The sequence below is a fragment of the Poecilia mexicana genome, unplaced genomic scaffold (assembly GCF_051168715.1).
Source record: "Poecilia mexicana isolate PSO_F unplaced genomic scaffold, ASM5116871v1 scaffold_4, whole genome shotgun sequence".
Lineage (NCBI taxonomy): Eukaryota > Metazoa > Chordata > Actinopteri > Cyprinodontiformes > Poeciliidae > Poecilia > Poecilia mexicana.
In genome coordinates, this window is record NW_028263373.1 from 11,700,756 (window position 1) to 11,728,639 (window position 27,884).

A 27,884-nucleotide genomic window follows, 5' to 3' on the forward strand; every position below is an offset into this window, starting at 1 on the left:
CATATCTCAATGGTAGTTGCAAAGTGGCTTATGGACAACAAATTTATGTTGTGGGGTGGCCATCGCAAAGCCCTGATGTTATTCAGAGCAAAGAAAGGAGTGTACAGAGATAAATAGTCCTGTTTGGAAATGTGTATAAAACTTAAATTGCTTTAATTTGAATATAGAATGGGGATATGATGTCAGTCACAGTCAGGTGAAAGTTACTGCACTAAGAAAACAATCCTGAAGTTATTTCTCAATAGCTCCTCTAGGACAGTGTTTACTCTCCTTAACCAAAGTGTCCGTAGATCTAACAGTAACAAACCGGTGGGTCGGCTCACATTGATGACGACACTGGGTCATCATTTAACGCTAATATCAGTCCCAGCTTGATACTTTGCTTCATCTGAAGTTTTTATTATTATTATTATTATTATTATTACAAAGGTCTGTATCTTTATCAGTGTAACTCAAACCCCTCAACCTCTACATGCTTCTTGACCGCAGGACTGGTACAATGACTTTCAGTGGAATTGTCCTTCTGCTTTGAGACAAGTGACATGTTTGCTTTGACTCACTCAACCTGTGTTGTACAAAAAAGTATACTAACTATGCAAATGAGCTGAAAACATAAATGAAAATGCAGATTTACAGTTTCCCATCAAGAGCCATTTTTATGCTCTGAGCTGTTGAAGTGAGAAGAGAACTGTAGTTTGTTCAGTCACTGGAGTTCAGCCAAAGCACACACACACACACACACACACACACACACACACACACACACACACACACACACACACACACACACACACACACACACACACACACACACACACATCTGGCATACTCCTTCATCTGACCTGCCAATAGCAATAATATGTGTCCTTCACTTATCATTTTCTAGCATCTATATTATCATACCCCCACCCTCGCACCATGCAGTGGAGACTCATACATCCTACGACTCTCAGGACCAACAATAACAACAACACACAAAAGACACACACACACAACATGAAGCATCCCACTGTGCAGCAGCAGACTGAAAAGCACTGCATTCCTCATGAGTTTTTTTTTTTTTTTTTTTTTTTTTCTAATAAATGTGATCCCAGAATCCTGGAGGGAGGCGAGTGCTGTGCATTAAAATTCATGGGAAAAATGGCAATAAAATCTTTCTTTCTTTCTTTCCCTCTTCCTCTCTTTCTCCACTCCTCCCTCTTCCTCTCTTTCTCGTTTTCATTCCCTCACTTGTCTGATCAACACACACACACATACTTGCAAACACACACACACGCACACATACACATTTTTTTCCATCACCCGTGTGTGCACTCCCGCTCTCGTTCAATCTCCTAACCCTCCCACTGGCTCGTCTTTCTCAGCATCCCCCCTGCCGTCCTTCATCCTTTATTCTCCTCCTCCCCTCTACCTCCCTCCCCCTCTTGCTTCTCTCTCTCTTCCTCTCTCTCTTTCTCTCTCTGTCTCCCCCCACCCCCAACACACACACACACACACACACACATATTCTCACATAAATGCACACACACCCATCTATATTTTCCAACTCCACCTCTGGCAGGTTGTGATTTCCACTGTCAGAAATTGCTTTTTCAATATCTCTTTCTCTAATTATGAGCCCAGCTAAAGGGGTCGTGCCACCAGAATACCAATTTTTTGCAGTTTCCTACCTTTACGCTCTTAAATAGTGCTCTTTTTTTGTAGGCACAGAATGCACATATTGTATACACTCTTGCAAATATTTCATTATTATCATTAAAGCGCCTGTGGTGCTTAATTAAGATATTTGGTTTGCTTGACACTTCTTACAATTGGTCAGATTGGCCTATTTTTGGCCTCACTGTACTATCAAAAAGACATTTTGGAGGGTATTAAATACTAGCCATTAAATAATTAAAATTAAATCAGGCATGTTTTTTTTTTCAAATGTAAGGTTGCGAATTTACTTAAATTAGCAACATTAAAATTATTATTCAACAAAATTTGATTAGAATTTAACCAAATATGTTGGTTCAGTCAGTCATCATTACTTTATCCTGTGTATGCATTTTCTTCAGTAAGCTGTAAAGCTGAATATAATACATATTGCAGATTAGCACTATGGCAAGGAAATATAAAGCATTGCCCAATAACAATGCACATCGTGATATGCAATGCAGGATCTTTGTCTGCACAGATGAAGGTTCAATCATTGCATACAAGGGGGTTTGAATGGCTTACACAACAAGCTGACTGAATGTATCAACTTAAAAAGCCCCCACTGGCTCCTGTGACTGTTCAGAAATAAGTGGGTACAGATAAGGGATGGATGGATGGATCCCGTTTTAGTTTAGCAGCAATGCTGATGCTAAACTCAAGCTTGCAAGCTGTCGCTATTGTTGTCATACAGCCCAACTTTGGTTGTAAGGGGGAGATGTTAACATGCCACAGTGTCATACAAATATAAAATACATATTACTATTTCACAATTATGTTATAAGTATGTATCAGACACAAACAAGTTCTTACTTTTTAACATGTGAACACAAATTAGATGAATAAAATTACCTCAGTAAGCAATCAAGCCAATGTCACACCATTTCCTACATACTCTAGTGTGTTAAAATATTTTATTCTTATTAGGAGAAAGTTAAAAAGATTTTGTGAAGCAGTGAGTCTGGTCATATCATTTTTCCATGTAAATTGTTTTGGTGTATTTCCATCCTGAATAGTGTTTGTCTGAGATAAACAGTAAGAAAATCACAGGGCTCTGCTGTTCTTGGACAGAGTGTGCTAATTTTTCCCAGACTTCATTGTTTCTGGAATTGTATTTATTTATTTATTTATTTTTTCATATTTCGGGATCAAACATCTAACTAAGTAAGCATCCAGGAATTACATTTCAGAAAGAATATGACACCATCAAATTCAAATTTTAGTTCCAAGCATTTGGCATGCTGAGATGACAGAGGTGTTTGCAGAATTTGAAAGTAAGCAAAGTTTTTTCTCTGATATCTGTCATGATATCTAACTCACAGTTTGTCAATTCTGATCAGCCGTCCACATGTGTGGTATCGCCTGTTAGATTTGGTGGCTATGAGTTTAAGTAAGGCAATGCTGGAGTGTTATTTTCCTGTGGCACTATCTTCATGTAGCCTTGAAACGAAAGGCAGACAAGAAAAGGTGTGATGGTTAGAATTTAACTAATGAGCTGATTCCTTACGAAAATATTAAATTTATTTTAGCTGTGAAACCAGTTTTTCTACACACTATACCGATTAAAATCCCCTCTGATAAAGTGTATGCAAAGTGTTACACCACTTTTTTCCCCTTTTTTGAATTCTAACAGTTTGTTTTATCAGTGTCAAAGAGTGTTACTGCACGTGTTACTGCAAAGTCAATTTATCTCCATAAATTGAGGAATATATTCGAGGGTTTTTAAATGCATTGCCGGGTTTGTGGAGAGAAATAAGGGGAAACCACAGAATCTTGATACGCCAACCACACAGCCTCCTGCTCGCATTTTCAATCACTCCAGGCACCCAGGAAAGGGTTAACCTCACGGAGCTGTTGTAGCATCGCATTGATTGACGTGTGGAGCCATTGTGCTGGCTACGCTGTCCAATCAGCAAGCGGTCACCTTAACCCCACGTGGGGGCTCTCAACGCTCATTGGCTCACTCCGCCAATGTTTACCGTGCCGAGTCCGAGCCCCACGTGGAGATTTCATTCAATCACCTCCACAATTCCTTTGAATCTCCTCTTTATAAGGAGTTTCAGTCATTTTCATTTTAATAAAATGTCGCATATGAGCGAATATGTTTTCAATTATATATTCGCACGAGGTTGAACCGGGTAGCAACACTAACAAGACCAAATATCACCAGGCTATTTGGAGAAAAGCGTCATGTACGTGCGCTGATTAATTATCTTTACTGATAAGTACAACCTAAAACATTGAAAAATAATAAAAAAATCATATTTAAGAGGGGTGTGAGAAGACGTATTTTTAGGCTTCCTGGGCTTTTTTTTTTCAGGCAACTGAAATTCAAGGTCCCATGGAGGTTGGGATCAGATCAGAGCAGAGTAGGGGGAGTGGAAGAAGTGGAGGCACTGGGAGGATTGTGTGAAAAGAGAGCAGGCCAGCGAGGGAGACAAAAGAGGCTGCGGCTGTATTGAGTGAGCTGGTGGTGTGTCCGTCTACGAAGCCACAAGCTATAACCGCATCCCCCCTCTGCCTCCCCCTCATCCTGGCCTTTATGCTTCAGACGGAGACACATATCGAAGAAGGAGACAATTATAAACACCGAATCGTTGGAAGCGGAGCTGAGTTCTTGGGAAGACAGCTCCCTGTGACCGGGTTTCTCTCCTCTCCTCTCCCCGGTCCTTTATTGCGCGTTGAGCTCGGCGTGGCGTGGTGTGGCGTGGCGTAGGGCTGGAGATATAACCCAGAACAAAGGAGCCTTGAGCAGGGGAAGGAGCGAGTCGAGACTAGCTCTGCCATTATCTTTGAAACCCGGCCAAATGCCTCTGTGAGAGTCACAGCAGTACATTGGCTTGCTGGTGTGTTTCTCGACGAAGCTTTCGGTCCGAAAACTGAGACAAAATAGGAAGGAGGAATTAAACAAAACACGCACCAGGAGACACGCAAGTCGGCGGCTACAATGTTTCCTCAAAACCGACCACCGGTAAGTAGGCTATCTACTATGTTGCAGTCCACACGTTTAAATGAGGGCTGTGGTGTTTTAGCCTGAAAATACAACACATTTACACACCCTCACGAGTTGTTGGTTAGTCTTATAAGACTCAGGAAGTCAAAACTGTTGGACTTTCTCTTAGAGATAAAAAAAAAAATACTGTGGAGAAAAGTATTACACTTAAAACACAAACAAATCAACTTATTTTGTAAGTGAATATATTGTTTTCCTATGGAGGTCAGGTAGATTGTAAGTGGTTTTGTTGGGGGAAACACCCCCAACCCCCTCAAACAAGGTCCAACTTTCCTGACTGTCTTTGTGTGTGGATCTCATGACTGTTGGATGCCAGCAGCAGGTCAAAAATTTGCAACCCATTACTGGCTATCTGCACACTGTTGTGCAGTTAACACGAACTGCATGTGCTTCCCATCATCAGGAGTTGTAGATGAACTTATCTTGTTTCATCTATAATGTCACGAAATATGATGTGAGGTTGTTTCAGTGCGACAGTGAATAAAAATCTGAACGAACTGCTTTATTTCTAAACAGAAAGACAAGAATTATGTCTTCATGCTCCCCAAATAACTATTGAATTTGATTTGCAAATTCTTACCTGCTAAATTTAAAATTTTCAAGTAAACATGCTTATTTTTAGATGCACTGATTAAGATTTTTGAACAATTTCCTATCTCAATTTTGAATTGTAAAGTTTTGATTTGCCCATAGTGATTTTGGCACCTTTTGATTTCTCTGAGAACTGTAACAATGGCAAAACATTTGTTTATAGCCTTCCAGCTACGATTGGTTATTAGTTGTACTAGCTACATGCCATGTGAGAGATTGGTTGCCATGACAAGAGTTGTAGTAATACTTAAAAACAAAGGCAAAAATGATTAGAGTTGACATTGTAAATCCTAGAATAACAGTTAGTGTGGCTGCAGTACAAAATAAAAACTCCAGCAGTCTTGATGGTGTATATAAAAATAATGCAGATGCTTATCCCAACTCTGAGATTTTCAGAAGGCTGTCAGCATTTCTAAATCCACCATAATGGACATTAATCAAAATGTCAAAAGAATAAAACAATGCATGCATGTTTCCTGTTATCTGCTGTAAGTTTCTAACTTTCTCATAGTCTTAATCAGTCGCAGGCATGTCTCAACATGCAGGAAATGCAGACAGTATTTTCTGGTACTGAGATTACATAGGTTTGTGGTTTTTCCCTCTGTAACAACTTCTACACTGAAGACTGTTGTCAACATAGTCTGGTGCATTCCCTTATAAAAAGATTGGGATTTTGAGGTTCAGACCAATTTCTTGGTGAATCTCTGTCTAAAATTACTTTTTATATGCAATGAGAGCTTAATAAAGTGATAAAATCTGTTTAGACTATCTACTCAGGTAGCCAACCTACTAGGCAGACAAACTCACTGCTACGTTAATGAGAATGATGGGAGCTGCTTCTTTAGTTTCTAGTCTACACCATAAGAGGCCTGAAATCGTTTTTAAACAACAAAATGTGTCTTGTGATGCAACAAGATGGCACATGTGAGGAAGAGAAAAGGGAGAATACTCTGTACTCCATAAAAGCAGAGAAGAACTGCATATGAGGAAACAGCTTTTATGGTTTAGACACCGCAGCTGTTGATAAACCAGCCTTGCCTTGTTGCCACACTTTCTTAAATTATCTGCTCATCTCATGAGAAACTTGATCTGATTTTTAAACCCACACGGTTCCTTTTTTAACAGCTGGTAACACAGCTCTTAAAATTAATAAATATATGAATTACCCATGCTGTTTTATGATGGAGAGAGAATTTCATGCTGCAATGGCCTTAATTTGCTTTAGTGGAGTTTAGGTGGAGAGCTTTTCGAACAGATTCAAATGCATAAACGCTGGTCCTCTGACTGGGAGAAGTATCAATTAAGCTATGCTCATTTGCCTAACCCTCTTCTGTATCCCTCAGTCATGCCACCCCCACCCTACCCCCAACAGTGTTTGGAGTTTCATGCCTGTTGGCTGAAATCGGTACAGGCTCACTATGACACTATGACTTAACTTTAAGTATATGTTCTACACCTAGAAGGTGCTTTTGTTCATATGAATGAATTGAATTACTCAACTATCATACATTTTAAATTGTTTCCCCCCCCCCACCTGCATTTAGTTTTGCTTGATAAAAGCATTCTGAATCCCCCCCTCCCTCTACCCACATACATGCAGCCCATACAGAAACACCGGACGCGCACACGCACGCGCGCGTACACACAAACACAAAATACACAGCTGTGTATTTAGTACAGCTAAGTGCAGGAAGGCAGTACAGGAGGCAGACTGTGGGTCTGCGGTTTGCACTGTAAACCCGATCCCTCTCATCCAGCCTCTCCACGCTGTGTTCCTGTGAGAGCTCCAGACCACATCTTAATGTATGGGCAGGCATCCCGGGGTGAGCGGAGCAGACTGCGGCGGGTCTGGGTGGGACGTTCTGACGAGCGCCCCCCCATGTTTCGTTTCAGCCCGCCGCAGATCTCGACGCTAACATGTGCTCCGGCCGTCGGCAGCTCTCGTCTGAGCTGCGCAGTCAAGGGCCACTCAACCCGGCAAACTGTTTAATCTCTGCAAACGCAAGGGTGGCAGCAACCTGTCATCACTGGCTGTTTGAATGGTTCAAAGAATTAGACCCATGCACTGCATAAATATTTAGCACACATGTCCTAGAATCTTACAGCAGTGGATTGGTTTGTTTTTAATCCAGTCTTTAGTTGCATTTTTTTTTTTTTAAAGACCGAAGGAGACTTTGTGGTCACAGACAACTGGCTGTAATTTAACCTTAATCTTTATAGCTCCTTACAACTGAACCTCTTCCTGATTCCTGGTGTCTGGTTGAAACTTGATATTTTTTATAGGAACACTGTGTTGTTGAATCTTTTTAGCGAGTAATTATTCTTCCAAGTAAGAGACAGCCAAATTCTAACTTTTGTTTTTCTGTTTGTTTTACACACAAACTATTGTATATCATTAACAATAAATAATGTATTATACCAAAGGGTAAGTACCATGTAGAACATTTCAAAAATATTTCTTAAATCTTTATATGTTCTCAGATGACTTTGGGATCCAGTCTGATGCCAGAAGCAGCAGATGAGCAAGGACTGGGTGTAGGATGTGGTTGGCTCGATGTGCTGGTTTAGATTCTTTCCCAACAAATGCAGGCAGAATTAATCAGCAAAACAGCGTTAAAAGCAGAAACATTTTTTGTGCCAGTTTGGTAACCCTAACTGCAGCATCCTATAGCACCCCAAGGGATTTACCTTGAAATCGACAGTACAGAGAAGACGTTGCAGATCACAATTATAAGTGCAGTCTCAGGTTTTCATTAGGCACTGGTTAAAATGGTTTTTAGTACATTACCTCAGAACAAACGCGTTATAATATTGCTGTAGAAGAAATTGAATCCAGCTGTCATTGCATTAGTATATGCCACACACTAATCGAAAACAACTGCTGGGATGCAATATTTATTGGAATATTATAAGTGCCAGATTTCCAAATCCTACCGGTACTACATCTGACCCATTGAATGGACTTTCATGACCCTCGAGGGGTCCGACATGCTAAAGCATAGGCCAATTGTGATGAAGGAAAAGGGTTTGAAAAAAGTGGCTTAATTGTTCATATTTGCAGAAATGGCATCACATATAAATGTTTTCCTGGTTATCATGTAGCCATTTCTAATAGACAGAGATTGGTGTTGTAGCTGGAAAAGGACAACCCAAACATAAGTTGTAAACAATCCCCTTTTGCATTTTTTGTGTCACCATATATAAATGCTCAAAAAATTCAAAAGAAATGGAAACCATTTTCTACAATTGTGGCATCATTGCAATTTAACCCAATATTTTACTGGAATTTTCCTCTGAACCTGGGAGTGGAACCCTCCTGTTTGCATTCTGTGATGTTTTTGTCACTTACTACCTGTCTAAAACTGTGAAAAGGTTTTGGGTAGTTCTTTTTCCCAGACCTTGCATTGATTCAACTCTACTCTCCATAATGTTATGCTGTGTCAAATAAGTGACTATAATCAGGTCGCTTGACCTTGAAATTATCCCTACCATCACGAAGTGACATCATAATGCTGAGTGCAGTATGGTTCTGTACCATTAAGCTCCCACTATACACTCGAAAGTGTGTAAGTGGTATGAATGTTGGTATGTCTGCACTACTTAAAGGCACTCTACAAATCTAATAAAAAAAGCCAGACCTTCATTTATATTTAATTCACAAGAAGCTTGAGTCCTTTTTCTTTTCTTTTTCTTTTCTTCTCTTTTTTAAATAAAAATGGATCAAAACAAACAATAAAAAAGTGGTTTTTTTTTTTTTTTAGCTTAAGTGTACTCTACAAATGCTTACTTGAAATGTTTTCCTAAGAAATAGCTCAGATTAGTATATAAATATTGCACATCTGCCAGTATACTGGAGCAAAAGAGGATCAGTCAATCCACAGCATACTTAAAACAAAGTGCTTTTAGAGAAAACATGCTGATACAAACTACTATCTACCTAATGCAGGTAGAGTACAGCAGTCATTGTTATTAAGTGGATCGTGTGTGTGTGTGAGAAGGAGAATGTATAGCTTTTATTTAAGGATGTAGCAATCAGACAATGAAATTTACCATTTGTCCTTTTGACAAGTTCTCTTCAGTATTAATATGTAAAAAAATATGACACACCTACATGTTTTCTTTTTTTCTTTTTTGGTTTACGACAACATCATTGTCCCTGATCTGAACATTGGTGAATATATGCCTTTGCCATTTCAAATAATTACAGAAATTACATATAGAATAGCCAAACAGAGTCACTTAGGCCAAACTGTAATAGATATAAAATATAAGTTTTCTAAAGATTAAAAATATGTGCATTTTTTTTTTTAGGATTATCTATTTCCACAGTTTATCAAACTAAGAACTACACTGAATGTGGTTAAGTGAATGACCATGGAAATGGCTTCACAAAATGGAAATGGGTTGGGATTAAGCGATGGTACAAATTGGTGAAGAAACTAATTGTCCCAGAGCTTTTTCCATATTTTACTTTGAGGCGAGTAAAAAAAAATCTGTTAAATTTTAGAACTAATGATTCTGACCATAATGTTATTATCCCGTCATTTTCTTTTGATTTCAAAAATACCTCCATTAAGGGAAATGCAATGGAAATCCTTGCAATTTTTTTATGGCTCTGACTGTATGGCTAAACATACAGTCAGAGTACACTAGTACTTCTAAGAATAAAGCTAATCTCTTCATAAAATCATCTTAGTACACCCATTATTTTCAAACAGCATGTCATAATTGCATTCATTATATTTTGTATAGTCAAGCAAACTTTAAAGATTTAATCACAGCAATAGTTTTTTTGTGTGTGTAGAAACTTACAGATAATGCCTCCTAACTTGATGCTACTAGATTCTGTTCTCAAAGCGCCTGAGGTCTAAATGGTCATGTTGCATTTTATTCAGGTTTTATGTCACTGACTTGAGACGTGAGTCGTAATTCTGCACCAGAATAAACCATTCACTGTAGATCTGGACATACACAATGGCTGAATAAGGCAGTGATTGTTATGGAAATAAATTATGAAAGAAGTCTGTGTCGGTGAAGTGCATCCACAATCCCACCACTGCTGGTTCTGACTACACATCCAAACAGACTTCTCTGCAGAAGTCGCAGTCACTGTTCCACAAATGGCCATTGATATGTTTTGCTCACTTTTTTACTTAACTTCTTTTGTTTTATGATCTTGTGACAATTCTCTCGGCTCCCGTAGCTCAGCAACTTTTAAAATTATGCATGCATTATTACTTCTGTAACCAATGCGCTGCTGTGTGACATCTGCATTCTTCTTCTGCTCGTATGGTTTGCTCTGGAGTCGTAAACTGTTCACACAGAAGTCTGATTGTGGTCTCACTTAATTAGTAGTATGAACAGCCAAGGCAAAGAATAAGAGATTGGATTTCATCGAAAAATTGGAATTGCACATAAAGACCTGCTGTGTGAACATGGCCTTTTATCACCCTACCAAATATTGCATAGAAGTAATCTGTGATTGGAGTACTGTAGATATAGATATAGTGATGGCCCTTGCAATTCAGTATAATATGCACCTCTACAAACCCAACTTTTACATTCTCTTTGGACATCAAATTTTTTGTTGTTCTAATAGCTCAGTGATCCAACACTGACAAAGTCAAGTCAGATCACACTCATGAGAGGCATTGTGGCTGTAAGTGACTAATATGAATCTCAAACATTAGTACCAGCAGAAATCAAACCTCCCTTATCCTGGCCCTCGCATGCTTTTAGCTCTTTATCCCCACTGTTGTCCAGTGGTGAGAATGCAGTTATCGATCAGCAGTCTGCCCACTTCGGTCAGCCGGCAATTAGGAGAGGGATAGAAAAGGCCAAGGGAAATGAAAGGAAAAAAAAAAAATCTGAAGGTGTACACAAGCTTCTCCAGACGCGTGTTTTCATGGAAGGAACAAACGAGCTAAGGGGGTGTTGCCTAATAAGAGAAGGCACCTCCAGCAATTAAGGCAGCTGACAAATCGTAGTGCTTTGCTAATGTGGGCTGACAGCAGGGAAATTTGAATAACGAGGCGTGTGGGAGGAAGAAGAGAGGTATGAAAGGGGGTCGGGGACGGAAGGGTGCTGAAAAAGAAAAGATGTGTGGCATTAATGAAACAGGTGCCTCACAGACCGTCAATGTGAAGTAATCATTAGGAGGTTACAGGCAAATTTTTTCGGCAGCAGGCCAAGCTGATGGCTACTTGATGTACGGTGGGGGAGGTGAAGACATGAGGTTTGTGTGCTGGTCTAACAATTACAATGACTGGCACTGAGTAACAGTCCTAGTTTGTATATTTTGAGGCTAAATTTTAATACTTTTAAGGAGAGTCAAGATACATGGTCTCAGCAATGGATTTATGTGCATTAAAGTTACTTTTCCTTTCTTTACACAACTTTTGTCACTGCGTTCTCGTTGATTGTTTGATGGAAAAGAGAGAGAGGGAGAGATTGGTGGGTGTTTACTCTGATGTTCAACTCTGTGGGTAAGCAGTGTAATTAGTGGCTGGACTAATGGGTTCAACCATCAGAAGGGAGGCGGCATCAAATCATCTGTTCAGCTGAGTGAGAGAAAAATTTGGTCCAGTCAAAGGAAACGGACCTTAATTTGGCAGCATTTGGGACTTGACTTGAGGGCTGAGCCAACTGACCTACAACTTCAGGAAAAACTGAGGAGAATAAGTTTGTTGACATCTGTGGTGCTTTCAAAGTAAATCCTGCTGATCTTTTTGGCTCTCTGTCTTACCTTAGTTAATTTGTGCATCAGATTGTTTGAGTAAAATAAAACAAGTTTGACTTTTTCTTTTGTGTCCTGAAGAAAAGGCTTTATATATCTTGAGTGAATCCTTATATTACTGTTTCACTTCAATTGCACACACTTTGGTGTCAGTTCTGAGTGAATTTCTCATAAAATCTCTGGAAAATGATTCCTTCTCCCTTTAGAAAATATTACTTTGAGATGGTGGTACCTACGTTTGATGGCCTTTTACTGAAAGCATGACTACAAATTTAATTTGAGCCACAAAACAAAAAATTATCTCCTGGTTAAGATTCTAAAAAGCATGTAATGGTCATAATTTCATTTAAACTGTATAATAGAATAGGTTCTAAGTTTTTTTTTTTCTTTCTTTTTTCATTTTTTGCATCACAAAACAAATGTAAAACGAGCCAAAAAGAAAATGCATCTCAAAAATTGCCAAACTCTCAGTCCTGGTGTAAACATAAAAGTCGGGGATCCATTAAATATGATTACTAGACTGTTCAAGAGGACAAGATGTGATACTGTGGTTTAGATTTATGGGCCATTTGCAATCTTTCTCATTTTTTTTGTAAGGCTACTGTCTGCCAAAACAGATTTTACTAAATTCCAACTTCCATTTGTGAACGATACTTAACTGTCCAAATTAGTTTTCTTGCCCTTTACACCCATAATTTCATTTTAACTAGTTTCACTGAATTAAAGCAGGCAAAATAACGTAGGAGTTTATGTTTTGAACGGTTGTATTTAATTTTATTTTCCTTTATATGCAGCATCTAGCTGAACATTTCAGTCTTTGTGTACATCCTTTAGGTCAGTGGTCCCCAACCCCAGGTCCGTGGACCGGTACCGGTCCGTGGACCAATTGGTACCGGGCCGCGCAAGAAATAATTAAATATTTCCGTTTTATGTATTATTTGAGACTGGAGGATCTTTTATTTTGAAAATCCTTTAACCGGATTCTCTCGGTTACTTGAGCGCCAACATTTAGCCCACAAGCAGCAAAATGAGTAAGAAACGGATCAGATGTCTTTGGAATGTTTCTTTGCGAAGGGGAAAAGGCCCAGAGAAGAGACAGGAGGATGGATTTATCCCGGACCGGTAGGTGAGTCCCACATTACAAGCCGCTCTGCGTAACATGTGGCGACCGGCTGCTAATGAGGGAATGAAGCTTCAAACTGCTTCGCCACGTAGAGACCAAGCAGGCTGTGGATACAAGCAACACTTCGGGTGTTATTGTCTCCCATCACTCCCAGATGGGACCGTCTCGTTGCAGAGAAACGAGCTCAGGGCTCCCGTTAGTCTTTATCGTGAGTTAAAATTTTCACGAAAGTAAAATGCTCGTTTTTGTGGCGCATCTGTATCTTATTTTGAAGGGATATGTAAACGTTACCATAGCGACCAGAGTCGGAGAGCGTTTGGGCAGTGGTCGAGAGGAGATGAGTAGAGCTTGTGAGTCTTAAGTCTGGTTTAGACGGCAAGATTTAAGGATTGTCGGCCGATTCTCCAAACCTCTGTGACCACAGAGCTGATAAAAGTACAACAGGTTCGATCGGTTCGTGTCTCCAGCCACACGGCATGAGCAACACGAAACGATTCCAGTCACAAACATCGCGATTCCAGAAGAAAATCCACAAAACCCCCAACATACGGTAGCATCCGGGAATTTAGAATGACCAAACACGGATGACGATGTAGAAGCAATAGTGACGGTTTGTGGAGTCATTTTAAGAGATAAAAAGACGTAACAAAAGGAAAAGGCGGTGGATTAAAGACGATGGGAACAGCCGCTCTATTTGCTGCACTATGATTTTGAGGTGACTGTTTTTTTATAGTTAACATTTTTAACTGAATAAACATATATAATAATGACCTTCATATATAATAATAAACATTTCCGCATATCTCCGATATCCACCTGACCCTCAGTTGCGTGTTATGTCAGCTGTTTGGGATTCCCCTCTGTTCTTACGTCACCGCGCTTTCTGATTGGCTACCTGTCACATTCAACAGGTTGCATTCTCGTTCCCAGTCAGGGAAAACCCCCACAGGCTGTGATAAAAGAGCCAAGACAACCCAAATAGGGCATGTTCAGGATTTAGTGGGAACACCAACATGCAGAAGCCTTATTTTACGGTTCACGCCCTCTCCTCCCTTCCCAAGGTCGCAGAAAAATTTCCAAGTCTTGACCGGTCCGCGATAATAAAAAGGTTGGGGACCACTGCTGTAGATAATGCAAACGGTCCCCGTTTACGCTGAAAATCTCAAAAGGCTTCCATCATTTCTAAAAAACCTGTTCAATGTCAGACGAAGGTTTAAACTCGAGTAGCTGTATACGTACAGCCGCCTTGGCATCTACTGAAGTCGGCTGCACATAAATTTGCTCTTTCGCCAAGTTGAAATGTCAGCCTCGAATGTGTACTTTCAGTTTTGAACAGTCTTTCTTGTCGACGGGAGACAAATCTGATCAGGAGTAAGGCAACAGTGATTATACATGTATTATATTTCAACCCATGTCTGAATAACCTGGCTCAGAAATGTAAAATTCCAACAAATAACGCAGCATAATGAGTCTTTGTTGCTGTGCTTGTAAGAAATGACCGCTATGTGGGGTTCATTGGTCTGTCTTTTATCCCCATGTAATGTCATCAGCCTTTAATTTGTCGACCTCTGTCACAGTTGTTTTTTATGAACCACTTCAGTTCCTAACTATTAACTAATCTATTTTTCAAAGATCCATTCTGCACTGGTTTATAACAAAATTAAACAAATTTCTTGCTTCTCGGCATTGCTTCGAAGTGGTGTAAGGTTTAACATGCATGCAATGCTTTAACACTTGGCCATTTTGGTCTCTTGGCTTTAGCTTTTCCTGTTTCAATCATTCATCCCCCATCTTTTAGTATGATCAATAAAAGTCTGTAATTGTACACAAAGCAGTAAAAGTACACAAAAAAGATCTTTGAAGAAATATTTATTTTAGACTGACACTCGAAGAAGCGTAATGAATCCCTCTTCCATTTTGAGATGCAATGTGGTATTATTTGAGGTGCATTAGATCACTTGCATGTTTACAGCTTGAAATAAAAAAAATGGATTGCTCCTGTCATTAATTACAATTCTGAGATTTTTAATCTCCAAAAGATGCTTTTAAATAAACAAAATAATGGCTTCAATAAATCAAAACAATGCTGGCTCTTTTTTCTAATAAGGAAACTGAATAGTATGATTGAGCTGACAGATGAACACTATGGGCATGTCTGATTGCAATAAACTGCATGTGTGCTCATAAATACTTGTGGAATACTGCACTATGCACAGATCCACTTATTGTCAGGAGTGAGCATATGTGGGTGTGTTGTCGTAGAAATGAATGTGTTTGTGTGCACATGTTTTGAGGGTGGGGGGTTTAAACCAAGGATGTGAGCTCATGGTGGTTTGGTTCTTGTGGTGCAATCAGAGGGAGCTTAAATGAAAACATACTGATTTTATTCAGGGAATGTCACGCGGGTAATGGTACCTTTTTATAATTTTATAAGCATGTGGTCAAATTGTTGAAAATGTTTTGAGTCTTTGTTTTCAGTTTTAACACAATCACACTTTGATGTACTCCAAGAAGGTCCCCCAACTTTTTTCCTTTTAACTTAGTTTCATTTATTGCATGTGTGTTCTCTGATCTATGCAAACTTTAAAAGACAGGTACAATTAGAACTTTTCAGGACACTATAAATTATAAAGTAAACATAAACACATAGAAAGTGTCATAGATTATTGGTAGCCAGTTTAAAAACCCTTCCTGACAGAAATTATAGGTTTAATTTAAACTCGGTGAGGAAATTAAGCCCAGGTTTAGAGATAAGTGATGGTCTAAAGATATGATGCTCTCGCCTGTTTTGGCCTGCAGTCGTAGAACTATGAAGTCTAGCGGTTTTGCATTTTCTCTTTGCTTTTTCAGTTTTCCATAGACTTACTCAGTATTACACTGGAATCAGCTTTTCCTGCTCCATTACCTTTTAATCACTTTAGAGGCTGTTGGTTTTCTACATGCGCTCTACCATCACTCTGAAACTGGCAGTTCTACTTTTCTAATCCTGTACCATTTCTCATAAATTCATTGTGGCCAAAATAAGTATATTGTGTGTGTTTAAGTGTGCTGTGTTTTTTTTTAAATTATTTTCCCCATTGTCCACGATTCAACTCGCAGGTAAACCAGCCCACCTGTTCATTTTAAGATGGGTTCAAACAAGAGTTTGTTTAGCCACAAGTTCTCACATCTTTCTCAGAGGAGGACCAGTTTAGACTTTCAGAGTGCCCACATGGCATGCTCATGACCAAGTTTTTAAAAGCTGCTGCTGTTTAATTTCTCAGTTTTCTGGAGCAACCTGTAATGTTTTCAAGCACAGAAGGTTAATTAGACTCCAAAAAGCGGTGTTCACTGCACAGCACGCATGCTGCTACACTCTGTTCCTTTCTACCAATCACACAAACAAAAGCAGTAAAATCTTAATTAAAATAATATGCTGGGCTTATTTCAGGCTTGAGGCCTATAATCAAAGTTAAGTAGTTGGGTTGGATTGGGCTCAGACACAATCGGGTTTAGGCCCGATCAAAACTCTGGAAAACAAGAATGAGTTAAAAAGTAGTGCTAGCAGTATGCTAACCCTCAGGATCTTGTAAATTATGATAGATGCTGACAATATAAATGATTAACATGCTCCAATTATGACTGTTGATATATTTGTCATAATGTTAAAACATAACTTAACAGAACACCTAGAATAAATTAACTTAGTAGCAGTTTTCAAGCAATTGACCTTGCCTGTTTTGCTAATTGTTGTGCTTTATTAATATTCTGCTTTTGATTGAACAAGATATTATCTGGTTGGTTGCTAGGCAGCTGAATTGTTTTAAGTAATTTGTCCTTTAAATGATGGAAACGAGTTGGTCACTTTGTAGCGATATGTTGGGGAGGAGTCTGCATTATAAATCTGTTCCATGCAGCCAGAAAAAACTGTGCCTAATATAACACATTTTCTGATAACTTAGTAAGGACTTTAGACCAGATGAATAGTTTTTCAAGAGTATTTTTAAGTTCTCCCTTTTTTTTCTTGTCTTTCATATTTGGTACCAATTACCAACTCAAGGCTAGATTAAGGTCATAACTCAGTAATGAATTTACTGAGTCATTACTGAGTCACAGTAATGACTCAGTCGTGAATTGTATTTGTGTCGGTCTCTTCATGGTGAGAAATGTCCATTGGATGAAACCAGTTGTGGTTGGTATGGGCAGAGTAAATGGCACTGGGTTTTTTTGAGAACACGGAGCTATAGATAGACATGCAACCCAGACTCTAGCCTCCATGGCTAGCTTCTTTGAACAGAATAAATCAAAGTCTTGCATGTTAACATGTTCTGCTGTTTTCTTTTCTTCTTCCAAAAAGTCAATAAAGCACTCCAGAAACCTAATCTACAGGTTTAGGAGGTGCAAAGAGACCTGGCCTGTATTTGTGCAACAGTACATTTCCATCTAGGCGAGCTTTGTTTGTGGACAGATGGTGTTTCTCTTGTTTGCTCTCAAGCTGGGAGGGACTGAATAACTGGCTGGATTATCAGGTGAGACTCTTTGCTCAGATCTATTCCCTTGAGGTCACCAGGTCATCTTATTGTCCTGACCTCTCATTTTAAAAGCAGCTCAGCAGTTTGCTGGATTAGGAGTGGGCACTGACTAATGTTGGTCATAAGGAGGAAGGGAAAAATATATGCTCAGTGCTCAGTTTTTTTTTATTATTATTATTATGAGTGGAAATATATATAAAATTGAGGCACAAAGGTTTTTACTGCCTCAATTCCCTATGTATTTTAGTTTTATATATATATTAAAAGCTAAAATACATAGGGAATTGAGGCAGTAAAAACCTTTGTGCCCTTCTTTTTTCCCATGGAAGATTTATTGCCCTGCTTCAACGTGCCGTGTGAAAAATGAGAAGAAAGAGTTTGTGTATTTTATCATGTTTTCTCGTCAGGTATGAGGTGTGCATATGTGTGAGCAAGACTGAGAACGCACGGGTTTATCAATTGACTGTGTGTAACGGTGGGGCTGAGCGAGCAGCGTTAGAGTGGGTTTGTTTCGCTCCATGCTCTTGGTGGGGATCTGGCAGACAGATTGAGAGCAACTTGTTAGAAAGAAAGATGAACAATGAGGCCACTTCCCATTTTCTACCAACTTTTTTGTTCTTTTGTTCAGAGTTCTTTTTCTTCTTTTAGGAGAGATTAATGTATTCTAATCTCACCTGTAAATTTCCAGAAATGGTGCTGTTCTTTTTATTTCCACTTTTACTTTTCAATAGGGTTCTTCTTTTTTTTCCCCTCTTCAAATTTAGTTTAAAAATAAGTTCAAACTACAGTACAAGCTTTACATAGGGACGTAGCCAATTAACACAAATCATTGTGTTTCCTTCTTTGTTACTATTACCACTATTAATAGATATTATTTTACAATAATTATAATTTTTTGTGGTTTTATTTGTAGTTGTATAAGAGATTATAAAAGAATTATAGGGTGTACATAGGCAAGGAGTTGGTAATTATTCTGATGTATGTCTGGTTGTTACAGTAGTCACTACTATTAATATTATTATACATCTGTAGATTTTCTTTATAATCATTTTGCTAATGTAATATCATTTGTTGGTGCTTTAGCACAGTATATTGGAGAGGCATATGAATACCATTAAGATGGTTCTAATTACAAATTTCTGATAATTATCAAGTTGGTAAATTTCATTAGTGAGTCAAGGGGTAGGATTAATTAAATGTTAACTCTTTTTCAAACAGAAAAGTAGAGATAAGCTAATTATTTTGTTCTTGGCCATGTATGCATCTGCTTTCTAGTTTTTAAAAACCTGTTTGAAATGAATAAATGGATAAATAAATTAAATGACATTTTCATCATTAGCTATTGGCTCTCCTGTTCTTGTCGGTGACTATAGTTCATCAACCCAGAAATTTGCCAGTGGGAATGTCTGAAGTCTCAGTGAATGAGCTCCATCCTCCATCATCCCCACTTGTCAGTACAATTTCTTCAGTTAATTCTTCACGCTATTTAGTCATTGGGTTGGACGGTGAAAGAGGTCTTCCTGATTCGCGCATCGGTGTGAAAATGTAGAAGTGGCATCTGAAGTTTCAGACCAGAACTGGAGTCGAACTTGAAGTGCAAAACCTAAAGAGACATTCACACCAAAGCTGTTTGCTTCGCTTTAAGCAGACCACAGACTAGTCCTTCTCTTTCAGGCAGGTGTGGAATCTCATTTGAACTTTGACATGGATTTCTTTCACTGTAGGGATGCATAATTTCCACCAGTACATTGCAATGGCAGTATTGGTGTACCCCATGTTAATTTTCTAAAGGAATGCAGTAATGTAAACATTCGGTGAGCCAATAAGATATTCACAGCATTAGATTTAATCTCACTCTTGTCCGTACCTCACATGGATTAGTGTCCAAGATGCTAAATCTTTTTAACAGTTGCCACATTTATCATCATTGCTGAATTTACTGCCAATATAGTTATTGCAGGATTTCTCATTTACAGTGGAAAAACAATTGGCAGATTGAAGTGAACCAAGAGACAAAGTGGCAGCTTCTTGTGATGTGAGCGAATGTTGCAACTGCATGACATGGTTCAGACAATTTGATTTTTTTTGTTTGTTGTTTTACTTTACAAAACTTTATAAAAGCATAACATTTTGTCTGCATGTCCCATTCAGTCCAACTTTATCTTGCTTTAAAGGAGTGGTCTTCAACTCCACTGCTCTTGGGTAGGTATCCTGCAACTTTTAGATGTCTGTTTCAACACACCTGAGCCAACTAATGAGGTCATTAGCAGGACTCTGGGAAACTTGACTGCATACTGAGGAGATGATTCAACCCTGGAGGCCTGGATTTGAATAGCTTTAAAATCTTATGTTTATTGTTGAGTTAGACTGTATGTAAGACGGACTTAATTCTGAAAGAGCATTCTATAATCAAAGATTGAGTTTGATTTTATTTACCAGGGACATTTATTAGAAGCTTTGAGATATTAATGGCTCTCAACAACTTGTTCATGTCCACTGCAGCTTCACAATATTGGCCGAAAATATTTCCCTCCTAAATGAATGACTTCGGGTTACTTCAGAACAAAAAATATATCTGGCATGACTAACACACTTGCAGCTTTTCAAAATTAAAGCATGCACTTTATGCACATGAAATTCTGCATTCTCTCATTCATTCAGTACGCTACACCGCCTTCATGTTGGAATCCATCACATACCTTGGGACATGCTTACAGTTTGCACTAGACATTTAAAATGTACATTTAGAACATCGTTTTTCAAAATGATTAAGATTTTTACAAACCCACCCATTCAGTAGAGACACTACAAGCCTCTAAAGTCAGTGTGGTGCACTGCATAGTGAATGAGCAGATGATTCAAACGCGTTTGAATTATTTTGCGGTTTTGTTTTTGAAAAAAACAAAGTTTCCCATTAGTCCTTTAGAAACGAGAAATGTTGAGATGTGAACTCATTTCTGCTGTTTTTCTTTGAACATAAATGCGTGTTTATATTTATAATGAGGTGAATATTACACTTAATCAACTTTCAAAATTTGTTTTCGACTTTGCAGAATGCAGCTCTATTCTGAAGTTTCTCATGCATGGTGCTCTCATACAAGCATTAACTCGGTGTGTGGGGCTTTTCTTTCTCGAGTTGTGAAGGCGGGCAGTTTGTTTGGCTTCATGAAATTCACTTTGAATTATGTTTACGTTTCATATCATTAAAACAAAGTCATATTCCAAACTTTCCTTTTCTTAGTAAGAGCTTGCAAGTCTTTTTAAATAGTGTTCTACTCATAAGACCAATGATGAGAGGTGCTCTTCAGTGCCGTCTACATTATTTTATCTCTGCGCTGCAAGGACAAAATGACATCATGTTGTTCTTGACACTCATTATGTGCAGAACTTTTTTTTTTTTTTTCTTTTTTCTTGCGCGGTTACCAATAAATACTGCATGACTGGTTGGAAATTTGAAGTGGTTGTGGTTACTAAACCGAAAAAATCCTACAGTGGGTGGGACCAATGAGGACTTCCCAAAAGCTCTGCAATTGTGAAATATGAAATTGCCTGTCCAGAAAGAAATGAATTCTTGTTCTTTTTCTCTTTGAGTAAAGGAACCCATTTTTCTGTTCTTGTGGACTATATGCGTGGGCCCTTGGTTTCGAGAGACTATCACTTTCTGTGTTTTTTTTTTTTTTTTTTGTGAATGGAAACTTTTTCAAACAGCTGAGGTTTTTTTTTATTTGTTTTTTGCAAATGCGAGGAAAAAGAAAAACTATTGGCTTTCTTTCAGCCAGCTCTCTGACAGTGTGCTGCAATCAAGCTTGGATAGGATTACTTTGTGCTCAGTGCAACTCCAGTCACTCAAGCTCTCCAAAGTGTATGACACCCTGAAAATTCAAGTAGTTTTGAAACTGCAACATGTCAAAACTCTGGTTTAACTTAATTCCTACATAGACTCAGTTTGTATGACCACTTTTAAAAGGACATTTGCAAGCACTTATCCACTTACTTCTAAGAAAAGAAACCCAAACATATTTAAAATGAAAGATGTGCGCTAAAGAAAAAGACTTAAATGTGTTTTTTTTTTGTTTGTTTTTTTTTAACATCGGTTTGACAAATGCAAAATTAAATTTCCCTACATACAGGAATAAAATGCAAAGCATTTTCTGATTTCTTTTTGTTCCCTTTTGGGAAAGGATGATGATATTTGAATAAAATCCCCTGGCAGCCAGAAGAAGCAAGATGGCTACTGGTTAGAAATATTTGTAGAAAAAAAAAAACTGAGTTTCTCTCTTTTAATACACCTTTAGGAGGGAGATGTTGCAATAAGAAAACCTTGGTGTTTACGTGGCACCATGTGGAAAGTTCTGTCCTTCTGCCTGAACTCCAGAAATTAAGCTGCTGAGAAGTAGCGCAGTCTACTCCACACTCAGGCTGTATTTGTGTGATCAAAAGCTGCACATCTGAAGAGAAATAGGCGTCGTTAGTGTTGTTGGTCTTGTAAACCACCAGGGATTCGGCATTATACATCTGAGTTTAGTTTTTTTAATTAGGACGGAGCAAAGTAATCAACACATCTGCAACACACATCGGTATATAAGCCTGAAACTGGCACAATAGCTGATCTCTAATCTTTGCAATTTTGTCTCTTATAAGCTGTGTAGGGTTGTGCAATTTTGGATTGCTTGAAAATATCCCGCACTAAGCACATTTCTGGACTCTTTAATATTGCTTTTAACATCAGATAAATCGGAATCGACTCCGTCGAGTAAGTGAACATCACCATCTTGGTTACATGTTGTGAAGCTTATGAGGCAGCTGTCCCCAAAACTGTCTGCTTCTTCTCTCGCCTTATTTTGACACAGAGTCAGACAGACAGACGGACGGACCCGACCACCCTCTTAGACCGTCTCTCAGCTCCCTTTTGTCTGCCTGTCTCACAGCATTACCCCTACAGTTGTGTTCTCCTAATTGCTGTGCACCCTGCAGAGAAGAGAGACTATCTTCAGAGGCTGTGGGGGGCAGGGGCATTAGTAATGATGTGTTTTTTTTATTTTTCTATTTTCCTTAACAAAAAAATGGTGCTCTACTTTAATAGTGAGATATGAACTGAGTCTTTTTATTTGACAGGGAAGTCTATATATGCATCCGAGTACTGCTGGCCTATTCAGATTTGCCTCTGGGGGCAATGACAACATTTCTGGATTAGACTGTGCTCCTTCTGCTCATTGATCAACATCAACATCATTGGCATTGATATTTTATGGCTTCCTGTGGATGTTTTGAACATTGTGTTGTAGATATTGGCTCTTATTGAAAGCTAAAATGTGCTTTTTTTTAATTGCCACTTGTCATTTTCCACAGAAAATTCCTCAGCTGTTACCACAAAGTTGTTGACAGGATTTGGAGTTCTGATGCCAACAGTGACTCCCTTTTGGCAATTATCCTGCACTTATAAATGCACACGGTGTTCTCATTAGTGACTATAAATTGGATTTCTTTTTTTTCTTACTTTCCCTCTCTCAGGCGCCTCTTCAGCCACCCCCAGGGTCTTCAGCCTCAGTGGTGGCGGCAGCAGCGGCGGCGGCAGCAGCAGCAGCCTCAGGGACTCCCCAGTCACTGAAACTAACCTATCCAGAAACTCTGGACCGCATAAAGGAGGAGTTTCAGTTCCTGCAGACACAGTACCACAGGTGGGTGTATAGCAAGTTGAAGGCTTTTTCCCCTGTACTGTTCTGCTACTTTGGCTTGGTGAAAGCAGGGTTTCCCGCTGAAAACTGGATATATCTGATGGTAGAGTAGCTAGGGCAGTCCACCAATGACCTGCCGTGTTTTTTTGTTTAGAAATGTTAAGTTAAGAAATATGAAAATATGACTAGGTAAATGTAAATTATTAGAAGCCTCTTAAAAAAGACAAAGGCAAAACATTTAGTTAAAATGTTTTTTTTTTTTTTTTGCACATCTGTTAAATACTAATTAAATAATCAGCCAAGGGGTTTTGAATCAAACTATTTAACACTGGCCACATTTAAAATAGAATAAATGAAAATGATCTAAAATGGACAATAATGAGTGTTTATATGCTTGACGAAATATTGCCAGCGTACAAATTCTAATATTTCATTAAGGTTTGGTACTGATCAAAGCATGTGAGATGTAAACACAAATGCCACACATTAGTCTTCGGTCATAAAGCCACGGGGAGACGGCACCACTAGTGCAAGCCGAGTTCAATGTGTCAACTATAAACCTAGCTTAATCCATCTGTGATATCGCTAGGTCTGAGCGGCTTCGGAAAATACTCCAATTCTGTGTTTTTTTTTTTTTTGTTTTGTTTTTTTTACCTCAGTACTGTAATTACAATTTAATATGTGACGTGTACAATGTTTTATGCATTCGTCATTTTTTGTAAACACTTTTTGAACATTCTTAAATGAACCTACCCAGCGGCACATTGCCTTGGATTAGAGTACTTTATTTTTAATAAGTGCAACACATTTATGTTAAAATTTTGCCTTTCCCGTACAGTAAGATTTAAATCTTTGTCAATGTAACCCATCATTAGACTCTGTTATGACTCCTATAAGGCTTGATCAGAAATCAGTTGTTGCAGAAGAAAAAATCCTGAGCATCATCAACAAATGGGCATTGTGTCTTTTGCTATGAACTCTATTATTATCAGAGTTATTTTCACATGCCTTTTCAAATCATGTTCATAAGGAGTAATATTTTCAAACTGTTCGGTCAGTGACCCGTGTCGGCTTGTACTTTGCTTACTTTAAGTCGAAGCACTGGTTGCTGGCATTCTATCTAAGCAAACATCGTAAATGTCTTTGTGGTGTTGAATTGATAAAAGTTCGTAGTGTTATCTTGAGAGGTAGCAACATTGTGCAGCGCATCTTTTTATAGCCAAATAATTCCACATAACAGACGTGTAACCTCTCTTTGTGTCCACAAAAAGGGGATGCAGGAAATTTAACAAAAAAATTCAGATATTGCACATTCTTTTGTGATATTTTTGCAAATGCATGTAATCATTCAGCCCTGGCTATCACTGTTACAGGTGTATAAAAAAATCTCTTTAAAATAAATGAACAAATAATCCTTAGCCTGACGGTGGGGAAAGTAAAGCCTGGTGACGCATCAGACTTATGTACACTGTGTAAGTGTCATTGTTGGGTGGGATAGTACAAAACCTGTTCATTGATGTGCCTTTTCCATTACATGACATCAGTATATCATTCTAAATGTTGGTCCAAGTTAAACTTTCTGGTTTTGCAACATACTTTTCAGTTTCACACCCAACGTTTACCACAACTCCGAGTTGTTCTTTGCTGTGTACTGACTGTATGGTTAATGTGATGTGCAGGAATGTTCCCTGAAAGCTTTTGAATGTGGGGATTTGGGTTGCTTATGTAGCATCCCCCCCTCCCACAACACTCTGTTTCTCTGGCACACCTTCACATGGTTCCCACCCCCTGACTTCTCTCCTCTCATCCTGCTTTGATTTTCAGTGACCAGAGTCTCTTTCTATCCCACTTCAAGCTTCTTTTGTACACACACTCGGCATCCCCCCCAAAAAACTTCTATACCCCATGGCTACTGTTGCCCTGTTCAAACAAATGTGTGTGTTCTTATTTCTCTCTCTTCTTTGCTTGCCACAAGTTGAAGTGTAAACTCAACAAAACTGAGACTAGGGCCTAGTCTTTCCTCCAATAAAATATGTTGTGCCTGTTGGGCCAGTTAGGCTTTTCCTGGCTAATACGATTTCCAGTATTGCTGATTCCGAATTTGATTAATACTCTAAGAAAACTACTGAACAGGGTCAACAAAAAGGGACTAGTGCACTTAGGATGTGGAGAAGCTGCCACTGAATCTGCATCTTTCCCACCTTTCATTAATTCAGGATGTTTTTAGCTGCTTCACTTTTCAAGAAAAGATCATTTGCAATGTCATGGGTATCCATCTCCAAATGGTTCATATACATTCTGGAATAGTATGGATTTTCATTTAAATATTTTCTAATTTCCTGCCTCTTATCTATCTAAAACCTTTTTCCGCATGTCCATCAATCTGTTTGTCCACTCATTTATCCGTCAGTCTGTCCAGCCGTTTGGCCCTTTACTCATAGCAGTTGTTTTCAAACAGGATTTTACTCTTAAAATAAACCAAAATGTTTTAACATTTTAAATGATCTGTGGCGTCTTTATACTTGGATACTACAAGTATAAGAATTGTAATCCCTCAGTCTTTGTGTGTGTTATAAAACGTAGACCGCTACCTTAAGACTTAAGCTCAAACGATAAAACAGTACAGCTTTGCTGTAAAGTGTTCACGTTTTCACCAAGATGCTTTTCCTTCTGGGAAATCAGTGAATTGTCCTCTATGAGAGCAAGCTATCTCTTCAACTTTTAGCTTTAAATACCAGTTTTTTACTAAATTGGTACTAAAACGGTTCTATTCGACACTGCTGCTCTTACTTTGCCTTTAAGTGTCAAATTAAAGATTTAGTTTCATTTCTGCCTATTGTGATGCTATATCTGAGCTTATATTGTATCTTTCTGTCTTAGCAGCCATTTTTGATCCTTAAGTGATTTTAAGCTTTACTCCAAATATTTGTAATTCATTAATTAGCAGTAAGAATCTGGTATAGTTATATTGCATCACTTAATGCAGACTGAGGGCTTTTTTATGTTCGTTTGCACAATCACCAAGTAGCCCAGTCATGCATGTCAACATCTCAAGCCACATGCTGCTCAGAGGTCATAAAACATCCGTTAAGTTGTAAAAGGAAAAGTCATCATTTCAACAAAGCCCCTCGACTCTTCCCTTAGCGCTGTAACTCTTGTTGGCTATACGTTATCCATGACTGGGTTCAGTTTGGCTCCAGTTTTAGAAAAGACCAGCAGCAGTTGGCAGGATTAGCAGTGGCCTTGTATAATCCAACAGGTTGTAGCACAGAGCTGCATCTCTGATTGCAGACTGCACCTTCATGTAATCAGACCCACATGGACACAATTCACCCTGGAGGCACAACATGACCCCAATGCCCACACAAATAGACGCGCTGATCTATTCATGTACACTTCAGACTAATGCATGTACTCAGACTCCAATTATCGTCACACAAATAGATGTTGTCCTGAAACGGCAGAGCTCGGTTGTGTTGTTTTGCTTCAAGGAAGATGTTTATATTCTTATGTTGGATTAGACAGCAGAAGAGTCAGTGGAGGGATTAGGGTTGATGGATTGCAACTTGGTTTTGTGTCTAACTGGGTGTGTGGCAAGGGTCATGTCAGAGGGCAAATTTCTAAATTGATGTTTTGTTTCTCTGAGATGGGGAGAAAAATTACCAACTAGGCTAAAGACAGGGAAGAGTTAATTAATTAAAGGGTCAATGGTGTGCCAACTACTCCTGTATGTGGGAGTGTGTGTGTGTGGTTGTGTTTCAACTATCCAAACAGGCTGTAATCAGCAAACTGAAGGGAAGCGGGAGGAGCTGCTGACAGAGCTCTCATTACTGTAATTTTCAGTCTCTGCAAACACACACAGGTTGTTCTTGGTGACTGCGAGCACTACGCTGTGTGCGTGCGCTCTGCGGAGTCGGATAGGCTCTCCACTTACCTCTAATATGCTGCCACTCATCTCTAAAGAGCTCCTCCACTCTTCTCTGCCCAAATACTACAAGGCAGTTGTAACCACCCGTGCACTGACTGTGTGTCATTTTAAGATTGTGTCGATCGATTAATCATTTGTTCTTCATTAGTACAAATGATGATTAAAAATAGTCAAAAGGGTTGAAATTAACTGGTACTGAGGCGTAAGCTAGGTAAGCAAGGAGTTTTTTTTTTTCATTTTTGTATACTGATTTTTGTTTTTTTTTATATCTATATATGCTTTAATCTACTCATCCAAAAGATTATTCAAGTCAGCATTCCTTATACACTCATACCTTTTTCAACATAGAGCCACTTCATTTCTTATAGTTTGTTGAAATCTAAATTTTGGAGATGAGCTTCCTTAAGTTTGAAGACTTGCCTCGTTTGTCTTGCTTCACCCCTGAAAAACTGGTTTAGTAGCAGTAATTCCTAAGGTGTGTTTCCTCTATGCCATTTCAACAGAACTTGATTACATGAGTGCTTATGGAAAACGACAAAGCGGAAACATCGTAGAGGTTCTAGCCCATAGATGTGCGGAAAGTGACTTAGGCCCTTTCTCCACCGGTGTGGC

The 27,884-nt window shown here is 38.8% G+C and overlaps 1 protein-coding gene across 3 annotated transcripts in view; it reads left to right on the forward strand.

The window, feature by feature from the left end:
* Positions 1 to 4,044: 4,044 nt before the first annotated feature.
* tle2a (TLE family member 2, transcriptional corepressor a) overlaps positions 4,045 to 27,884 on the forward strand; it is a 50,862-nt gene continuing 27,022 nt past the window's right edge. For all 3 annotated transcript variants that reach the window (XM_014988014.2, XM_014988015.2, XM_014988016.2), the window contains exons 1-2: positions 4,045 to 4,666; positions 23,181 to 23,347. In XM_014988014.2, coding sequence (XP_014843500.2) covers positions 4,643 to 4,666; positions 23,181 to 23,347 — 191 coding nt within the window. In that variant the 5' untranslated portion in view covers positions 4,045 to 4,642. The remainder of the gene's footprint in view (positions 4,667 to 23,180; positions 23,348 to 27,884) is intronic.